Below are 15,381 nucleotides of genomic sequence, written 5' to 3' on the forward strand. Positions count from 1 at the left end.
GCTTTTCCCAGTGTTAGCAAAATGCCTTATTAGGTTTACGGGGTAACTATTTTTTTAATTAAAAGGTAAGTTGCTTTGGATCTCCATTTTTCCCTTGAGAAATGGAAAAAAAAGAAAAAAACCTTGTGTATATGTGTTTTACAAAGTTTTACCGAAATATTTAACTGAGACACAAAAGCATAGATAGATGATATCTGCATTGTAAATTAGCATTATGCTCAAATCTGATATTTGTCTGTTAATGTGAAGTCATGATTAAAAACTGCACCTCTTGATTGAGTTCATTAAAATTCTTTTCCCTGCTATTAGATGTTATAATCAGTCTTCTGAATCTAATCGAATCTCAAACAAATAGTAATGCAAACACACACAAGGTGTCTGCTGGCCTCTCGGAAGAGGAAACAACAACAGGGAACAGAAAAGCAACCTTGTCCAAATTCAGGAAACTGCTTCTCTTAAGTTGATCCACAATGTCAGGGAGCAGCGTTCAGTTATCCACCAAGTGTAAGTGAGTAGGGATCAGTGGCGGAGCTATAGGAGGGTCTGGGGGGGCGGAGGTCCCACAGCCCGGGCTGGGGGGGAGGGGGCCAGGGGACCGCCGCCTCCCCTAGAACCAGCCTTCAAAAATGATGCAGATGTCAAGGGTATCAATATGTACACAACAGCTTACCATAGAATGGGGCTCAAAAGAAACAAAAGAGAAAACACACACTGTTTTATACAGCATAGACATATTACATCCCTTCTTTATGGTCCAACATTCAGAGGCTTTGTTGTCCTTATTATGGCTCAAGGTCGTTCACCTGAGAATTGCAGATTCATCTCTGTAGAAATGACGATTTCAGCAGTTCAAAGCCTGACTGTTAAGACACACTGTCACTGTGATAACACCAAATGAACCAGATAGAAGAGGATGTACTGGGTTAGAAAAATAATAACACTGACCACATGGTGTTATTGTATTTCTACAGGGTGCTGACAGATGACATGTACTTACGCACTCCAGTGTCTGTTTGTGTTGCTCTTTGTGTTCAAGCATGTGTGAGAAGGCATGTCCAAGTGGAAGTCAAACACGTGCTCTGCAGTGTTAATGGAGGACATGTAGCAACACATCCACTGGTTACTTTATTCAGAACTGTTAGACGCAGAAGCCACAACAAAACTACATATGGGTTTGATTGGCTTTTTTACAGGTTAAAATCTTACAGATGCATTTTATTCGGACTCCCTGACATGACATTTTGTGGAATCACCCTTGGCTGGACCCCTGATCCATGTTAAAATAACAAATCCACACATTAGAAAGGTGTACTGATTAACTGTAGGTCTGCTGTGCTTCTTAATCATTGTTTCGCTTTATGGAACCAGCTAAATTGGCTGGTGATTACTGCTAAATGATCAGTCTTACTGATTAGTACAGTTTACTCATTGACAAGAGATTAAGAAGAGACTCAAAAAGTAAATATAGGAATGGTTTGAGGAGGGAGAGTGAGTGTGGGGAGTGGAAAGCTTTGTTTCCGAGTACCAGTGAGACTGCAGGCAAATATTTCTTCAACATCCAGCTCAGTTGTTCAGTTGTAATAAACAGCAGTCATGAATACGGCTTTAGCAGCTGCTATGTGTTTTGTCAGTTTGATTTTAGCTCTTTTACAACATTTTAGGAGAGAAATTGCTGTTTTTAAATGAATAACAAAGACATGTTCAACGATTTTGTTTAAATATTGTACTTTTTTTTAGTTAATAAACAATTAACCTCTACTGAATCAGAAAATCTTAACTGGGGCCAGAGTTTCAGCATCTTCTTAGAAAGATGTACAATCAAATAGGTACAAAACCAGACATTACCAACACATACACTTAAAAGGCTGAATTTGCTTCACATGTGAAAATACAGCAACAAAAGTCTGTCTCCAATAACTCTAATTGAAACTTCAGAGGCAGAAAGGACATCAGCTGAAGTAAATGGCTCACATGATTCACCATCTTTGTAGAAGACTCAGTCAGTGATGTAATTGAACAGGGCTCTTAGAAATTCAAAGCTTATGATACACTTTTATACCCAAATACAAGGCCTATTTCTGAGTTGTGTGATTTCCCAGCGCAGTCAGTTTCACAGGCGTATACTTAGAGGAATTAATAGTGAAGGGCGCTGAAAACAAATGAGCAAAAATTGCTTTAATATGTAAATCCCAGTAAAGTTTGTGATCTGAACTTAACAAAATGTAGAAATGCTCAATGATGCTGCAAGGTAGCAGAATATGTTCTAAACAGTAAAAGAAGTTGCTTTTGTTTATAGTCTTGCATAAGTTCAATAAATCTCAACACTTGCATAACATAAAACATTCAGAGAGAATATTTTCGTTTGAGAAATTGACCCATAAAGAACTTTTAAAAAAATGCACAAAGTCTTGCAAGTTTTACAAAAGCTTAAGTTTTTAATCAAAGCTATGTACACAAATTTATTAATCTTATGATTTCTTCCAATTGAACCTGGATGCGACACAGACAGCTAAAGAACCTCCGTCTTCAGGTAGTATCTTGTCCTGGGCTTCAGCTCTGGACTGACAGGAACATTCAGCCTTTGCAGGTCGTAGTCCCCCATGCACACAGCCACAAAGAACAGAGTTCCTCCGATGACCTGGCCCAGACCCCCAAACCATCCAGAGAACATCGCCTCGCCATACTCCCACCGAGGCATCACGTCAGGAAAACCTTCATCCCAGAAATCCACCACCGTTGTGTACGCCACTATGGAGACAGGAGCCAGAGTGGTGAGTCCCGACACCCAGGTCATCACTCCGCTGAAGATGAAGAGCCGTCTTTTCACTTCTGGCTTCCTCATGCACACGCCAACCCCCTCCAGACCTAGAAAGCCGGTCAACAGGGCAAATCCTCCAGTTCCAATAGAAATCAAGACGAGGACCCTGGAGATCTGAAGATCCACCGGCAGACCCAGCACAGAATCGTAGGCCTTGCACTGAATCCCCTTCTCTTCCGTGTAGAGGCAGGTGAGCCAGAGCCCTGAAAACCAGTTCTCCACCTCGTTGAGATCAGAGTTCATCGTTTTCCACAGGGGTAAAAAAGCAGTGGTCAGAGAAGTGACGTAGCTCCCAAACGACAAAAACAGAGCCGTTCGCTCCATCATTTTTGTTGTTAGTAAAACCATCTTCTGCTTCTGCAGGTAGACACTGTGTGCCGTGATTCTCCCGTCCAAGTTAATGTAATAAGATAAGGGATCCAGAGGGAGTCTTTAGCCCGTCCCAGTTTTTGGGAAGGTCTACTTCTGTAGCCTCCTTTAAAAAAAATGCACCCGATAAGAGAGATAATCCAGCATTGAGGTTTGACAATAGACCCACTGTTTCGTCTCAGTGTTCAATGTCATCACAGCGACTAATGAACTCTGTTTTTAAATGAAACCAGGTATGTTCAGTGAAATTCCTGGCCCAGAGTGCATGTGTGCAGCAATGTGGCCATACGACACACAATTAAACACAAAAAGAAAAAGAAGCTTTCTTTGATATTCATATTATGGGCTGTTTATGAATGCATCCAGTTCTTTTATAAGTTATTACTTATTCAGATAAAATGCTGCACTGACGTACCTGACAAGACTGCTGTTTTGAAACATGCATTTACATACTAAAGAAACCAAAACGGGAGCACTTTATTTGCCAAGTGTCTCAAGTGTCCAGACTGTGAAAAGCACTTTGTGTTCCCTCCACTGGACCATTCAAAGTGTTAGAAGCTCCAGTTCTCTCTGAATTTTAGTTCTGACTGCCTAAAATCCAGTGAACATTTTTTTTAATCTGTTATTAGTTGTTTTTTTTGTCCCCCCAGTTTTGACTTGCATTTGTGAAATGCTCAATTTCTTGCGCCCATAAAAAGTATCTAATTCATTTAAATCTTTATTTAACCATTAAAACGATTTTTTCCTTCTATTTATCCAGGTTCATTCCATTGAGGTGATAGCTTTCTGTCGCAATGGTTAGAATCAGCGTGACCATAAAACAGAGTGGAAAGTTACATAAAATGTATTTTTGCTAGATCCTAGAGTTTTCACCTCGATTTTAACTTTATTAAGGGAAACAAGTTTTGCAGATGCAGATCAGAATAAAGTTCCTTTCAAAATATACAGTTAAGCTCAGAATCCTTCATATGTGTGGTAGGTGTGAGCTTAAAGTAGCAGTTTTCATTTGACCAGCAGGCTTCTTCTAAATAATTTGAACATTTTTGAAGTGGCCTACGCAGAGTCCTGAGTTTTCAGTTTGACTCAAGTTCTCTCGGAGGAGCTCTCCCAACTTGAAAAAGATAAATTGTCAATCCAAAATGCAAAGTCAATCAGCTTAAACATCAATATACAGTATTTGTCTATGCTCATTCGAAGGCTGATTTAAACAGTTTATATTTTACATAGAGTATACATTCATAATTTCTCTGCATTAACAGAGAAATTTACTTTGAGAAAGTAAAGAAATGCTCCTTTACTTTCTCAAAGGCATGTTGGAGACGTTTCAAAGCCTTTGCGAGAACAAGTGCTGAGCAGTAAAGTGACATGCAGGTGAAATGCTGGTCTACACGTTTTATATATAGAAAACAATGATTAGGCAAGAACTGAACCTTTAAGAAGCACATTTAAAGATTTGCAAAAAGTCCAACGTTGAACCAATAACTGGTTTTGGCCAATGAGGCAATTTGCAAACTATACAACTGCTTGTTTAAAAAAACTAATATCTGCAAGGAGTTGAAATAAAGTGGTCAGCAGAATCAATAGCACAACAGATGTCATCTCAAGACACTTTCCAATTTATATACATAACTAAATCATCAACTCATCCACTTGATTTTAACAGATTTAAAATCAATATTCCAGCTGGATCCCAGTTACTCTCACGTTCACTTAGAGTTGAATTTAGGATATTTATATTTTATTATTGGGTTAATTACCAACCCGGCTGAACTAAATTCTAATATTTATTTATTGAAAACATGAACAGCAGAAAACTCAAGCTGGTGAGCAAAAGCAAATATTCAACCAAATCCTGTCTGTGAAAAACAAGTAAAAATCATTTTAGATATGTAAACCAAGGTAAAGTTGAGTTTGAAAACGCTTTAAAGCAGTGGTTCTTAACCTTTTCTGAGGTACCGAACCCACCAGTTTCATATGCGCATTCACTGAACCCTTCTGTAGTGATAAATAAAATATGTTTTTTTTTCCCCCCAAATTCAAGACATAGGGGTGCCCCAACTAGAGTCTAGTTGGGGCACCCCAAGATCACCAAGTCTTCTTAAAAGGTAGAGTCTCTGAGAACAGTTCTTCAAAATGTAGTCAGTGTTTTCAGCAAAGTTGAGCTGACTGTCCAGGAACGACCCAAGGTATTTAAAATTTGCCACAGTTTCATCAGGTTGGCCATCGAGACAAACTGGAATCACTTTAAGGTCTTGTTTAGATCATTTAATTAACTCTACATTCTTAAGAGAATGAAAAATTAATAATAAATGATAAAGACTTTGCGGTATTCTGATTTAGTAATGTAATTATATTAGTTGTGTTACAACCCCCACGCCACTAGAGGCAGTAGCAACCCCGAAAAGATGCGACTAAGGAGCAGATTTAGAAGTACACCGAAAGCTACAGAATTTGGTAAAAACGTTGAGCTTTGCTGAAGTAATTAAAGACACAAGTTTAAATCCATGCTGAGAGTGGAGCTCCTTCAATCAGTGCTCCTCCGCAGCACTGATTGGCTAAGCAATGTAACGTGATCCTCTGCAGCAAGTGATGGCAAAGCGGGGGCGTCACCACTTTACTCAAGTGTGTCTTTACCTCCGCGGCAGAGGCTCCGTCGAACCCGAGACCGACTCATCGAACCCCTGGGGTTCGATCGAACCCAGGTTAAGAACCACTGATTTAAAGGTTTAAATGGAAGAAAGTAAAAGTCAAAAACAAAACCATGTGTCTCATATACAGTCTGCACAGAACACGACTGATTTATTATGCAGTTTATTAAGGCTTTCATCACATGAATTCTACATGGACAAACGTTTTGCAACAGTAACGTAACGGTCACTATTACATGGTTCCTTTTAAAGTGAATAGTGATTTTTTTTTGGTTAGTACTGGTAACATTATAACTAGACAAAGACATAATGAAACAAATAGTACACATCCTAATACTTTGTATATATAATGACTGATTCCTTACATCACATATTACAGGCTTGATCACAGCTGAAAATAAAGCAAACTGAAGAACCGAGACGGATGGCGTCTAAACTGCATGTGGACAAAGTAAACGATCCTGAAACACTTTTTGCATATACTGTCACAATCATGAACAGCAAAATGCATATGGGTTTTAAAAACACTTGATAAATACTGAGCAGAGGACAAGCTTGCAAAAAGTTTGTGTTTACAAAATAAATGACAATGTAAAAAGTTTTTTTGTTTGTTTTTTTACAGTATTTAACATTTCTAAGCCACATTCTGGTTTCTTTGTCGATTTCACTGCTGCCTCAAATACAGCGAGACACAAAATGCAGCGTAGATAAAAGGCATTTATCGTACAGGAGTCAGACATGCAGGGGCGAAAAAAACAGACAAACCCTAAAACATAAATAAAATAAAATGAATTCCAGTGCAGCAGGAATGATTAGAAGTAGATAAGTAGGAGATGTATGGCTTCTTAGAAGTAAATAGCTCTTCTGAGTTATCCTAAATGTCAGAGCCCATTTCAGCACACTGTTTGTCTGATATGTGCGTAGCTAGAGACTCAATGATGTCCAACAACAGCAGCTGGCTGAGAGATCGCAGGTTGGGGAGCTTGGATACCTTTGGGAGGGGAGAACAAAGCAAAAATGAAAAAATGTTTCAAAAAATTAAGACAATGAGAGACAAAAACGGGTGATAAGAAGCCGTTGATTTCACATGCATTTAAAAAAAAAAAAAAAAAGGCAACAGCGAGAAAAAAAAAGAAAAAGAAGCAGAACGGAAACACAAGCAGCAGAGCTAACACTCCAGTGAAGGAAAGTGAAAATTGAGTGTTTCGCTGTTTCGTTAGATAACAAACAATAATCAGAGTGCCACTGCGACGCCCCGCCGCTCTTTGATGAGGTGCTTACACAGCCGGCCCAGCTGTAAACAGTCTCCTCTCTACTCAGAAAACGGAGCGTGTTCCGCTAAGAGGTCAAACGTGTCAGTTTCCCCACAAAGACGGCGAGACTAGAGGGTTAGCTCAGCTGCACCGAGTGGGCAGCACACCCCCAAGGCTTTAGATACGAGCCCACCCACCTTGATGAACTGGTGGACAATAATGTGGAGGCAGTGCTTCTTCATGTCCAGAGCCTGCGTCTTGTCTGCCGCCTCCAGGATCTGGGGAGGGGCCACCAAGCACGAGAAGTGAGAGAAGAAGTTCTTTATTCAGCAAGAGAGAGATTGTGTTTTCCCAATTAGGTCACAGATACCCCAGGGTGAAAAATATAAATACCTGCAGGACATTCTCCACGGTCACATTCATCTCCAGGTTCTGCTTACAGTAAGCCTGGAGCCTGTTGTTGGAGAAGCCGTAGTAATACGGAGCAGCAAACAGATAGCTGGTTATCAACGGTCAAGGGAAAAACGCTCAAAACAGATGAGATGCTCAAAAAGAACTGCAGATATAGTCACATTAGTGAAAAATGTGAAACTCAGGATCCGAAGATTCCCCTTTTTAATACCCTTGAATAGCTTACTACATGTAAGTGTGAGAAATGACCACAAAAATGTTAAAATAAATAAAGACATTTTGGTTAGAAGACATTTAAAACATTACAAACTGCCCAAAACATAATTTACTGCCTGCAAATATGGTTTGGAAAAAAAAAATCTATTTACAACCACAGATGACATTTTAGGTTCAAAAAGATGAATTTCTTTGCTTTAGCTGGAGGCGTGAATCTGTGAAATAACACTTCAATAATGACACGAAAGAATGCAAAATATGTAAATTTAAATATATTTTTAAAAACAACACCCTCGATAAAGTACAGCTCAGAGTGGAGAAGGAATAGCTTTAAAAGCCAGAAGAAAAATCTATTTAAATTTTTGTCTGATGTGCACCCATTTTGTTTTGATTACCGTCTTCATCTTCCAAAATAGCTTTAGAAACAAATTCAGCTAAAGCTCTGTGAGAATAGTGGGACTCATTAGTCGCCCGTTTCAAACCAGGGTTGCTGTTTATGTAACTTGGATTTCAGGATCCTGTAGTTAGATTTCCTCTTTTATGCAGATTCCCATCATAACTATAGTCCGATTCAACATTTATGCCACCAGCTTATTTTCTGTCCAGCTAAACATAAGCTAAAGAAAAACAACATTACCAATCAGCTGTAATAAACAATTTAAATTAATTTTGTGGAAGACTTTCTGCAGGATGTAGGCCATCGTGTTTTTAGAAATAGGATAAAGACTAAAGAAAGCTTCAATTTGAAGATATGAAAATATTTTTAGCTAAATATCCATTTCATTATTTAATTAAATGCCATTTTCTCGAGTCTGAGAAGGATACAGAGAATCTTCTGGAGGCATGTTGACGTCACCGTAGTAAATGTAGCGCAGCATGGATTCAAACGCCTGCTTGCTTGGGACCATCTCACCGATGGAAATGTTCACCTGGCCGTCTTCTGGCATGAAGGAGCGGAACATCGCCTCAAAGTAACTGGAATATCAATACAAGATGTCAGTCTGGAAAACAATGACAGTCAACACAGTAGAACACAGTCAGAGCTGCAATGGCCTAGTCAAAGTGCAGAACTAAATCCATTCCATTTCAACCAATAAGTGTGCAAAAAGAGCACAGATTCTGGTTGCATGATTCATAAATTGTGCATCTTTAACTGGCGACTCAATTTTTTTTTCTAAAAATCATGCATCATTTTCCTTCCACTTTACATTTACAAAGCAATCTTGCTAGGTCTAATTACATAATATGCAATAAAATAAAAGGTTCCACGGGTAAGAGAACTGCCAACATGTTGGTCTCGTCACAGATAATTAGAGTTCGCACTACCTGGACCGAGCTGCAAGTATGGCTTTGTGTGCAGGTCGAGGATGTCCGTCTAACAGCAGGATAATGTCGCAGAACTCCAGTCCTCCTCCCTCCAGGCAGGCCTTCATGTCCTGCACCAGAGACGTCCCGATGTCCACCGGCTGGTCTGAATACACTCTGGGGGGAGGCTGCTGCTTCCGCCGCACTATCTCCACTATCAGTGGGGTGGAAAGACGCTCAAACTCTTTGGTCATGATCACCTGATTAAAGTGGGATTCCTTCACTACGAAGTTGAGACAGTGCTCCTGGAGAAGGGAAGATTGTTTTTTTTTTTAATTAGGGTAAAAAGTTACCTTTTCCTTATCTCATAATAAAGACTAACATGAACAAAATAAAGAGGCTGGTTTGTGGGTGTGAAACTGAAACAAGTCAAGTTAAAGCTCCACTGAACAATAACCACTAGAGGTCACTAGAAGAGTGATTTATATTTGGTGTTTTTAAGGGTTTTGTTTTTTTTTTGTTTTTTAATCTGGGCTGTACCTTGAGCTGGTCCAGCTGCAGCTTGTTGGCGTTCTCACAAACACTCAGAACATTCTGCAGATCCACAGATGCCTCGATGTACTGCACACAAAGCTGCTCCAGCCGTGAAAGCTTAAAACTTAGAGCGAGTTTGTACACGTCCATTATGAGGAGAACGTCCTGGACATGACCTGTGTGTAAATACAGGAATATATAAATACTCTTAGAAGCACATTGCTGGATTTAGTATCTAAACAGGGAAAGGTTAGCTGTACCTCGGCGAGGGTACTGAATCTTGTCGGTATAGAGAAACTGCATTAGGACTTCGAAGGGCTGAGCTTCTGCTTCCCTGATGGATACCTCCAGCAGGGGCTGTGTGCCCGATGGCTTACTGCCTGCTGGGACATCTCTTGGGCCCCCAGCTGCTCCTTCATCACTTTCCTCACTGCTCTCACGTTTAGTCCTCTGCTGAACAACAAGTTATGCAACATTTGTTCAGCATTTCAGCTCCCCAGCATATTAATAACACAATTTATTGCTTAAATATGAGTTGTTAAAACTAGTGCTTCATGCGCTTGTTGTTGTAACTGTTCTGTACAGAAAGGCTAACTAAATGTCATCATAGCTAGGAGTAGTTAGGAGAAAGAAAATCACTTCGCAGCTTCATATGCACCAAAGACTAACTGGGCTGTTTACTTGTTATAAAAGTTGGTACAGGGAAATACACAATTAAAATGGACAGACATAAGTGGATCATCGTTAACATGGAGCACTTTTGTGGATTCCCAGAGCGCATTTTACAAACCAAAAACGCATCGCTTTAAAGAAGCTTTCTTTAAAGAATTTTGTCCGTTCCTCCCTGTAGAATAGCTCGAACTCAAGTGAGATTGGAAGGAGAGTTTCAGCAAACAACAAATTGAAATTTTGGTCACCGATTTTCAACTGAGTGACGGACGTCTTATGTTTTTATATAATGGCTTTATTCTTTTCATCATGCATTTGTGGAGAGCATGACCAACAATTGTCCCACTAACAGCTTGCCATTGCACCTCAACTACAATTCACAGCTATTTTGTATCTGAATTGCAATAAAGAATCTAGATTGTAGTTCACTGTGTGGATTTAAAACGATTTCCTGAAACATGGTGATGTTTGTGACTCTGACCTGTCGCTGCCTGTCTCGGGCCTGCAGGATTTTCTTCCTCAGCCACTGACACCTCACAGTAACTATGGCTATGTGCCCCAAGACTCTCTCTTCTCTCTGTGAACACAACAACAAAAAGACAAACCATTGAAAAACGTTAGACTACAGGAAAGCCAAGATTTAATTTCAATTATGAGTTTGGAAGAATCGCCTCAGCCTCACACACCTCTCCCAAAATGAACTCCACATCACAGAACTGACGGTTCTCCCACAGTTTGCCATAATCCTCGTGAAGGGTACACTTTGGGTAGCTTGAGAACTGCAAGACGAGCATTTATAAAGCAGCCCGTTATCGACTTTGCAAGTAACAGATCAAATATAAGTGCAAGTTTCAGAATATTCCAGCAATCATTTCCACTAACCTGGAATCTGTACATCTCCCCACTGCGTACGTTGTTGTCCACAGTCCCTCCAAAAATGTACATGGCATCTTGAATCACAGCAGCAGCATGGAAAAGTCTCCCACTGGGCATCTGAGTGAGAAAAGAGAAATTCAACTCCAGTTAAAAAGAACTTCAGGAACGCAAAAATATAAAAATCTGTAGAGTTAATTGTAAATTCAGTGAATGTGTGTATGCTATTCTGATAACGATGGGTTCTGTAAAAAAAGAACAAAGAGAAAAAAAGGACAAACAAATGCGAAAAGAAAGGAGGAACACAAAAAAGGATGGATGGAGGGAAGGAAGGAATAATGCCTTTATTTAGGCAAGGGAGAAGCAAATTAAGTTGGGAAATACAAAGGTTTTTCCAAACTCAAAGTTCTGGATTACCCGGACTCATACCTCACTGTCTTGACTGGGGTGAATCACCTCCCAGGTCTGAGAGTCCACATCATAACAGTGAAGCTCATTGGGCAGAGTGTTGTCAGCAGCCCCTCCAAATACATACAGGTGGCGGTCAAAGGCGACCATAGTGTGTCCGTAGCGTCTCTGAGGAGGAGGAGGGGAGCCCCGCAGTAAATGCTCTGTTGGGATGCGCGTCCACCTGAGAATAAGGATGTCAGTTACTTTACAGAGATGTGACGCATTAAGGTTTGAGCTTTGTTTAAAAAAATAATAAAAAAAACTCACATGTGGCCTTTAAACTCAAACTGAAACAGATTATTGGTGATTTTGGCTCCACTCTGACCGGAGAACACAAACATCTTATCCCGGCATACAGCAACAGGGAAGTTACAGCAGGAAGGAGGAATCTCCCCACTCTGGTCAATCTGGTGGACACAAAGTCAAAGAAAAGCAGATGAGGAGAAATATTATTTCTACATGTTTTATTTGCAGTTATTTATTTTAAAAATAAGAAGAATTGAACAGACCTCTTCCCAGCATGCATGCTCTCTGTCCTGCAGACTGATTGTCCACATGTCATTCAGCCTACACACAAAAAGCAAACATCACTCAATTATGATTCAGCACATCAGTGCGAAAGCGAGATCGGAGTAACGGTATAAAAATCATACCTGGCGTTCCCATCGTATCCAGCAAAAATCCACAGCTTATCATTGTACACTGTGGCACCATGCGCAGATCTGGCCACTGGCAAGCTGAACACAGAGTCACAGAAAACACAGATAAAGAGCAGTGTGTACTGTAACCCTATAAAGAATAAAATAGTTTAACTGTAAGTCAATACAAGCTAATTAAGAATAATTTAACTTCCTTCAAGCACTACATCACACTTTTGGATGATGGCTTTTGACAAATATCACTCAACACTCACTCAAAAACTAATAAATTCAAACATCAATACAAAAAACATTCGCATAATGAGATTTTTCTTGAATAATCTAGTCCATAACATATACAACAAATAACGTTTACCTTCCCTCCACCTTCCACTCGGTCCACTGTCCTGTGGCAAACTTGTACTCAAAAAGGTCGTTTTTGTTTTTCAAGTTTGAATTTGAATAAATGTCTCCTGTGTAGCCCCCTGAAATGCAACAGGACACAAAAGTAGACCATTAGAGGACTCAAAAATATTATATTACATGTTTTTAAAACTAAAAAGAAGTTACCAAAGACAAACATGCTGCTGCCATAGACCACTGCCGAGTGGTGGTATCTTGGAGCTGGTGGAGTTCCAGTGGTGAAAGCTCTGCGAGACACATTGAGGCCTGGCGTCAGACCACATGTTGAAGCACAAGGTCTTGTGGAAGGTTTCATTCCCCTTACACGTTTTGATCATATTACAACCACAAACTTTAAATGTATTTTATATGACAGATGAAAGCAAAGCAGTGCAGATATCTGTGTTGAAAGAGACGCATAGATTGCTTTAAAAGGATTAACCAGTAGTTTAGAAAGTGGAGCATGCTAATACAGCACGATGTGTTTTTATGTCACATAATTATGTAAAATTCAGAGCAATTATTTCTCCTCATAAGCCATCGAATCAATAAGTACAGTCAGCCCACCTGTGTGTTATAAAGACCAAGAACACTGCAGTCATTTGTGGGGGAAAATTAACACTGCACATCACCATGAACACATCAATCCAAGGTTGAAACATGGTGGTGGCCGTATCATGCTATTGGGAAGACTTTATTCAGACATCAACCAAATAATCAGAACTAAGGTTAAGGTTCATCTTCTAGCAGGTCATCAACCCATAACACACAGACAGAGATAAAATGTAATTGATCTGTCACATGAAAAAACTATTCAAGTTTGTGATTATAAAATGACAAAATGCGAAAACTTTTTGCAAGGTACTTTATATAAGGTTTCTGATACAGATGCAGCAGGCTTACCGACACCAAGAGCAGTCCTTGACGTCAAAGCGAAGTAAATCATTCAGCATGTTTTTCCTGTTGGGAGGCGCAGAGTTGAAACACTCTGGATGTTGTGCATAAAGTAGGAAACATCGCCTGTCACTCTAAAACTCACCCATTGTCTCCTCCAAACACATATATGGCATCCCTGTACGCCACAACAGTGTGCTTACTGCGTCTGTGTAAAGGTAAATAGAAACTCAGGGTGAACACAAGATTAAAGGAAAAGAAATGAATCATGATCTGTGAGGATGATTGGCAGAAAGTTACCTTGCTCCCACAAACTCATCACATGGAGGGAGTCTTCTCCAGCGGTGTACTGTCTCAAATGGGCCAAAATTGAGCGTCAAGTACTCCACGCTATCCGAGCAGCTGTGGTCGAAATCAACACTGGGCGCCACTTTAGTTGATTTGCAGGACATTTTTGCTAGCAACTCATCTGACAGAGGATCAGTTCTCAGGGCAACTCATCCGTAAAGATTTCCTCTGTTAACGACATCATTAATGGCAGCCTTCCGCTAATAGAGCTATTAAATTTTGTAAAAGCGTATATAGTTTCCCAAAATAGAGGCAAAAAGGTTTAAAGAAAAGTTTAAAAAAAAAAAAAAAGATGGCACTGGTAGTTCGTACAATATACTCTGCTAGCTAGCTAGTGTTCGGCTAAGCTAACATTTAGAACACAAACTGTTCTAAATGTTAGTAAGTTTCTGCTAGCATTTCGCTAAAATATCTTCCCCATCAACCAAAAACTGCGATAAATATAGATAGTTGCGAGGTATTCGAGACAGAAACTAGCAAAATAACAGGATTATCACAACACGCCCCCTTCACACCCGGTGATGGCGTCACTTCCTGTTGAAGAGAAGCAACTTGCACTTCTTCTTTTTGTTTAATGGCGACTGACAAACAACGTTTCGATGCATTACCGCCACCGCCTGGAATAGAGTGTATTTCATGGCGCTTTTCGTATGTGCTCGATGTGAATCCTCGCTCTGGGGGCATCGTTTGTTAGGAAAATACGGAAGAGGATTAGGGCCACTGGAAAAAAAAAAAAAACAGTTCTGACTTTAATCTCAGAATTCTAAGATTAAAGTCAGAATTCTGAGTAAAAAAAGTCTGAATTCTGAGATTAAAGTCAGAATTCTGACTTTAATCAGAATTCTGAGATTAAAGTCAGATCTGTTTTATTTGTTTTCCAGTGGCCCTAATCCTCTTCAGTAGGAAAAGCATGAACAGTGGGGGCGGAAAAGTTTTGTCATTTGCTCCCCCAACACATTTTGTGTTCCTAAGGAATCTCCATTCAGTGAGGAAGAGGTTTTACAGTTCCCTGTAGGTTACCTTAAGAGGATTTGTTCATTGAAACACATTTTGAGTTTCTAAAACCTGTAAAAAAATAAATAAATAATAAAATAAATAAATTCTCACAAAAATTTCAACAATGGGAAGAGACTGTAAACATTTTAGGATTTTGAAGACTTCTGCATCTTGCAGTACACTCTCAGGGCAAACTCATATGCATGGCCAGATCTGGGTATGTAGGCAGTTGTTCTCCATGTCCTCCATTTGCAGACTGTTTTTGTACAATCGGATGGCTATTTCAAAATTTTCTTGGACCCCTTTAAGTACTCTAGCAGAGCAATAAGCTACTAGAACCTTCTTGCTGAAGGCCTCAGACAGCTCTTTTGATCTTACCTCAAATATGCCAAAATTGATGTTTTCCTGACAAGTTATTTCAGGCATAATATGCAATTGAATTGAACTGCATAACCAATGTTTATGTTTTAATCTTCTCAAACAGCATGATATGTGATTGGTATGTTTTGATTTTTTTTTTTGAAGTCATATCAAAGACATGGGCTGCACAGTGGAGC

The 15,381-nt window shown here is 39.7% G+C and overlaps 2 protein-coding genes across 3 annotated transcripts; both read right to left on the bottom strand.

Moving 5' to 3' along the window:
• Positions 1-923: 923 nt before the first annotated feature.
• cldn26 (claudin 26) lies at positions 924-5,211 on the bottom strand. Its single transcript, XM_081610642.1, has one exon. It carries the CDS (start codon positions 3,164-3,166, stop codon positions 2,510-2,512), a length of 657 nt encoding a protein of 218 aa, XP_081466768.1. The 5' UTR covers positions 3,167-5,211; the 3' UTR covers positions 924-2,509.
• A 742-nt stretch (positions 5,212-5,953) lies between these two features.
• On the bottom strand, positions 5,954-14,384 carry lztr1 (leucine zipper like post translational regulator 1). 2 transcript variants are annotated; one of them, XM_008418735.3, is made up of 19 exons: positions 13,781-14,384; positions 13,626-13,688; positions 13,490-13,546; positions 12,755-12,834; positions 12,561-12,669; positions 12,200-12,283; positions 12,056-12,113; positions 11,814-11,953; positions 11,526-11,727; positions 11,106-11,216; positions 10,910-11,002; positions 10,705-10,800; positions 9,815-10,004; positions 9,561-9,730; positions 9,042-9,325; positions 8,541-8,690; positions 7,482-7,587; positions 7,286-7,366; positions 5,954-6,826 (listed from the first exon to the last, which is right to left on the bottom strand). In XM_008418735.3, exons 1-19 carry the CDS (start codon positions 13,930-13,932, stop codon positions 6,710-6,712), a joined length of 2,343 nt encoding a protein of 780 aa, XP_008416957.1. In that variant the 5' UTR covers positions 13,933-14,384; the 3' UTR covers positions 5,954-6,709. The 2 variants fall into 2 exon arrangements, with proteins under 2 accessions (XP_008416957.1, XP_008416956.1); XM_008418734.3 differs by having other exon boundaries at positions 9,815-10,007.
• Between the last annotated feature and the right edge of the window lie 997 nt (positions 14,385-15,381).

Source organism: Poecilia reticulata, chromosome 9 (genome assembly GCF_904066995.2).
Source record: "Poecilia reticulata chromosome 9, P_reticulata-male-v2, whole genome shotgun sequence".
Taxonomy (NCBI): Eukaryota; Metazoa; Chordata; class Actinopteri; order Cyprinodontiformes; family Poeciliidae; genus Poecilia; species Poecilia reticulata.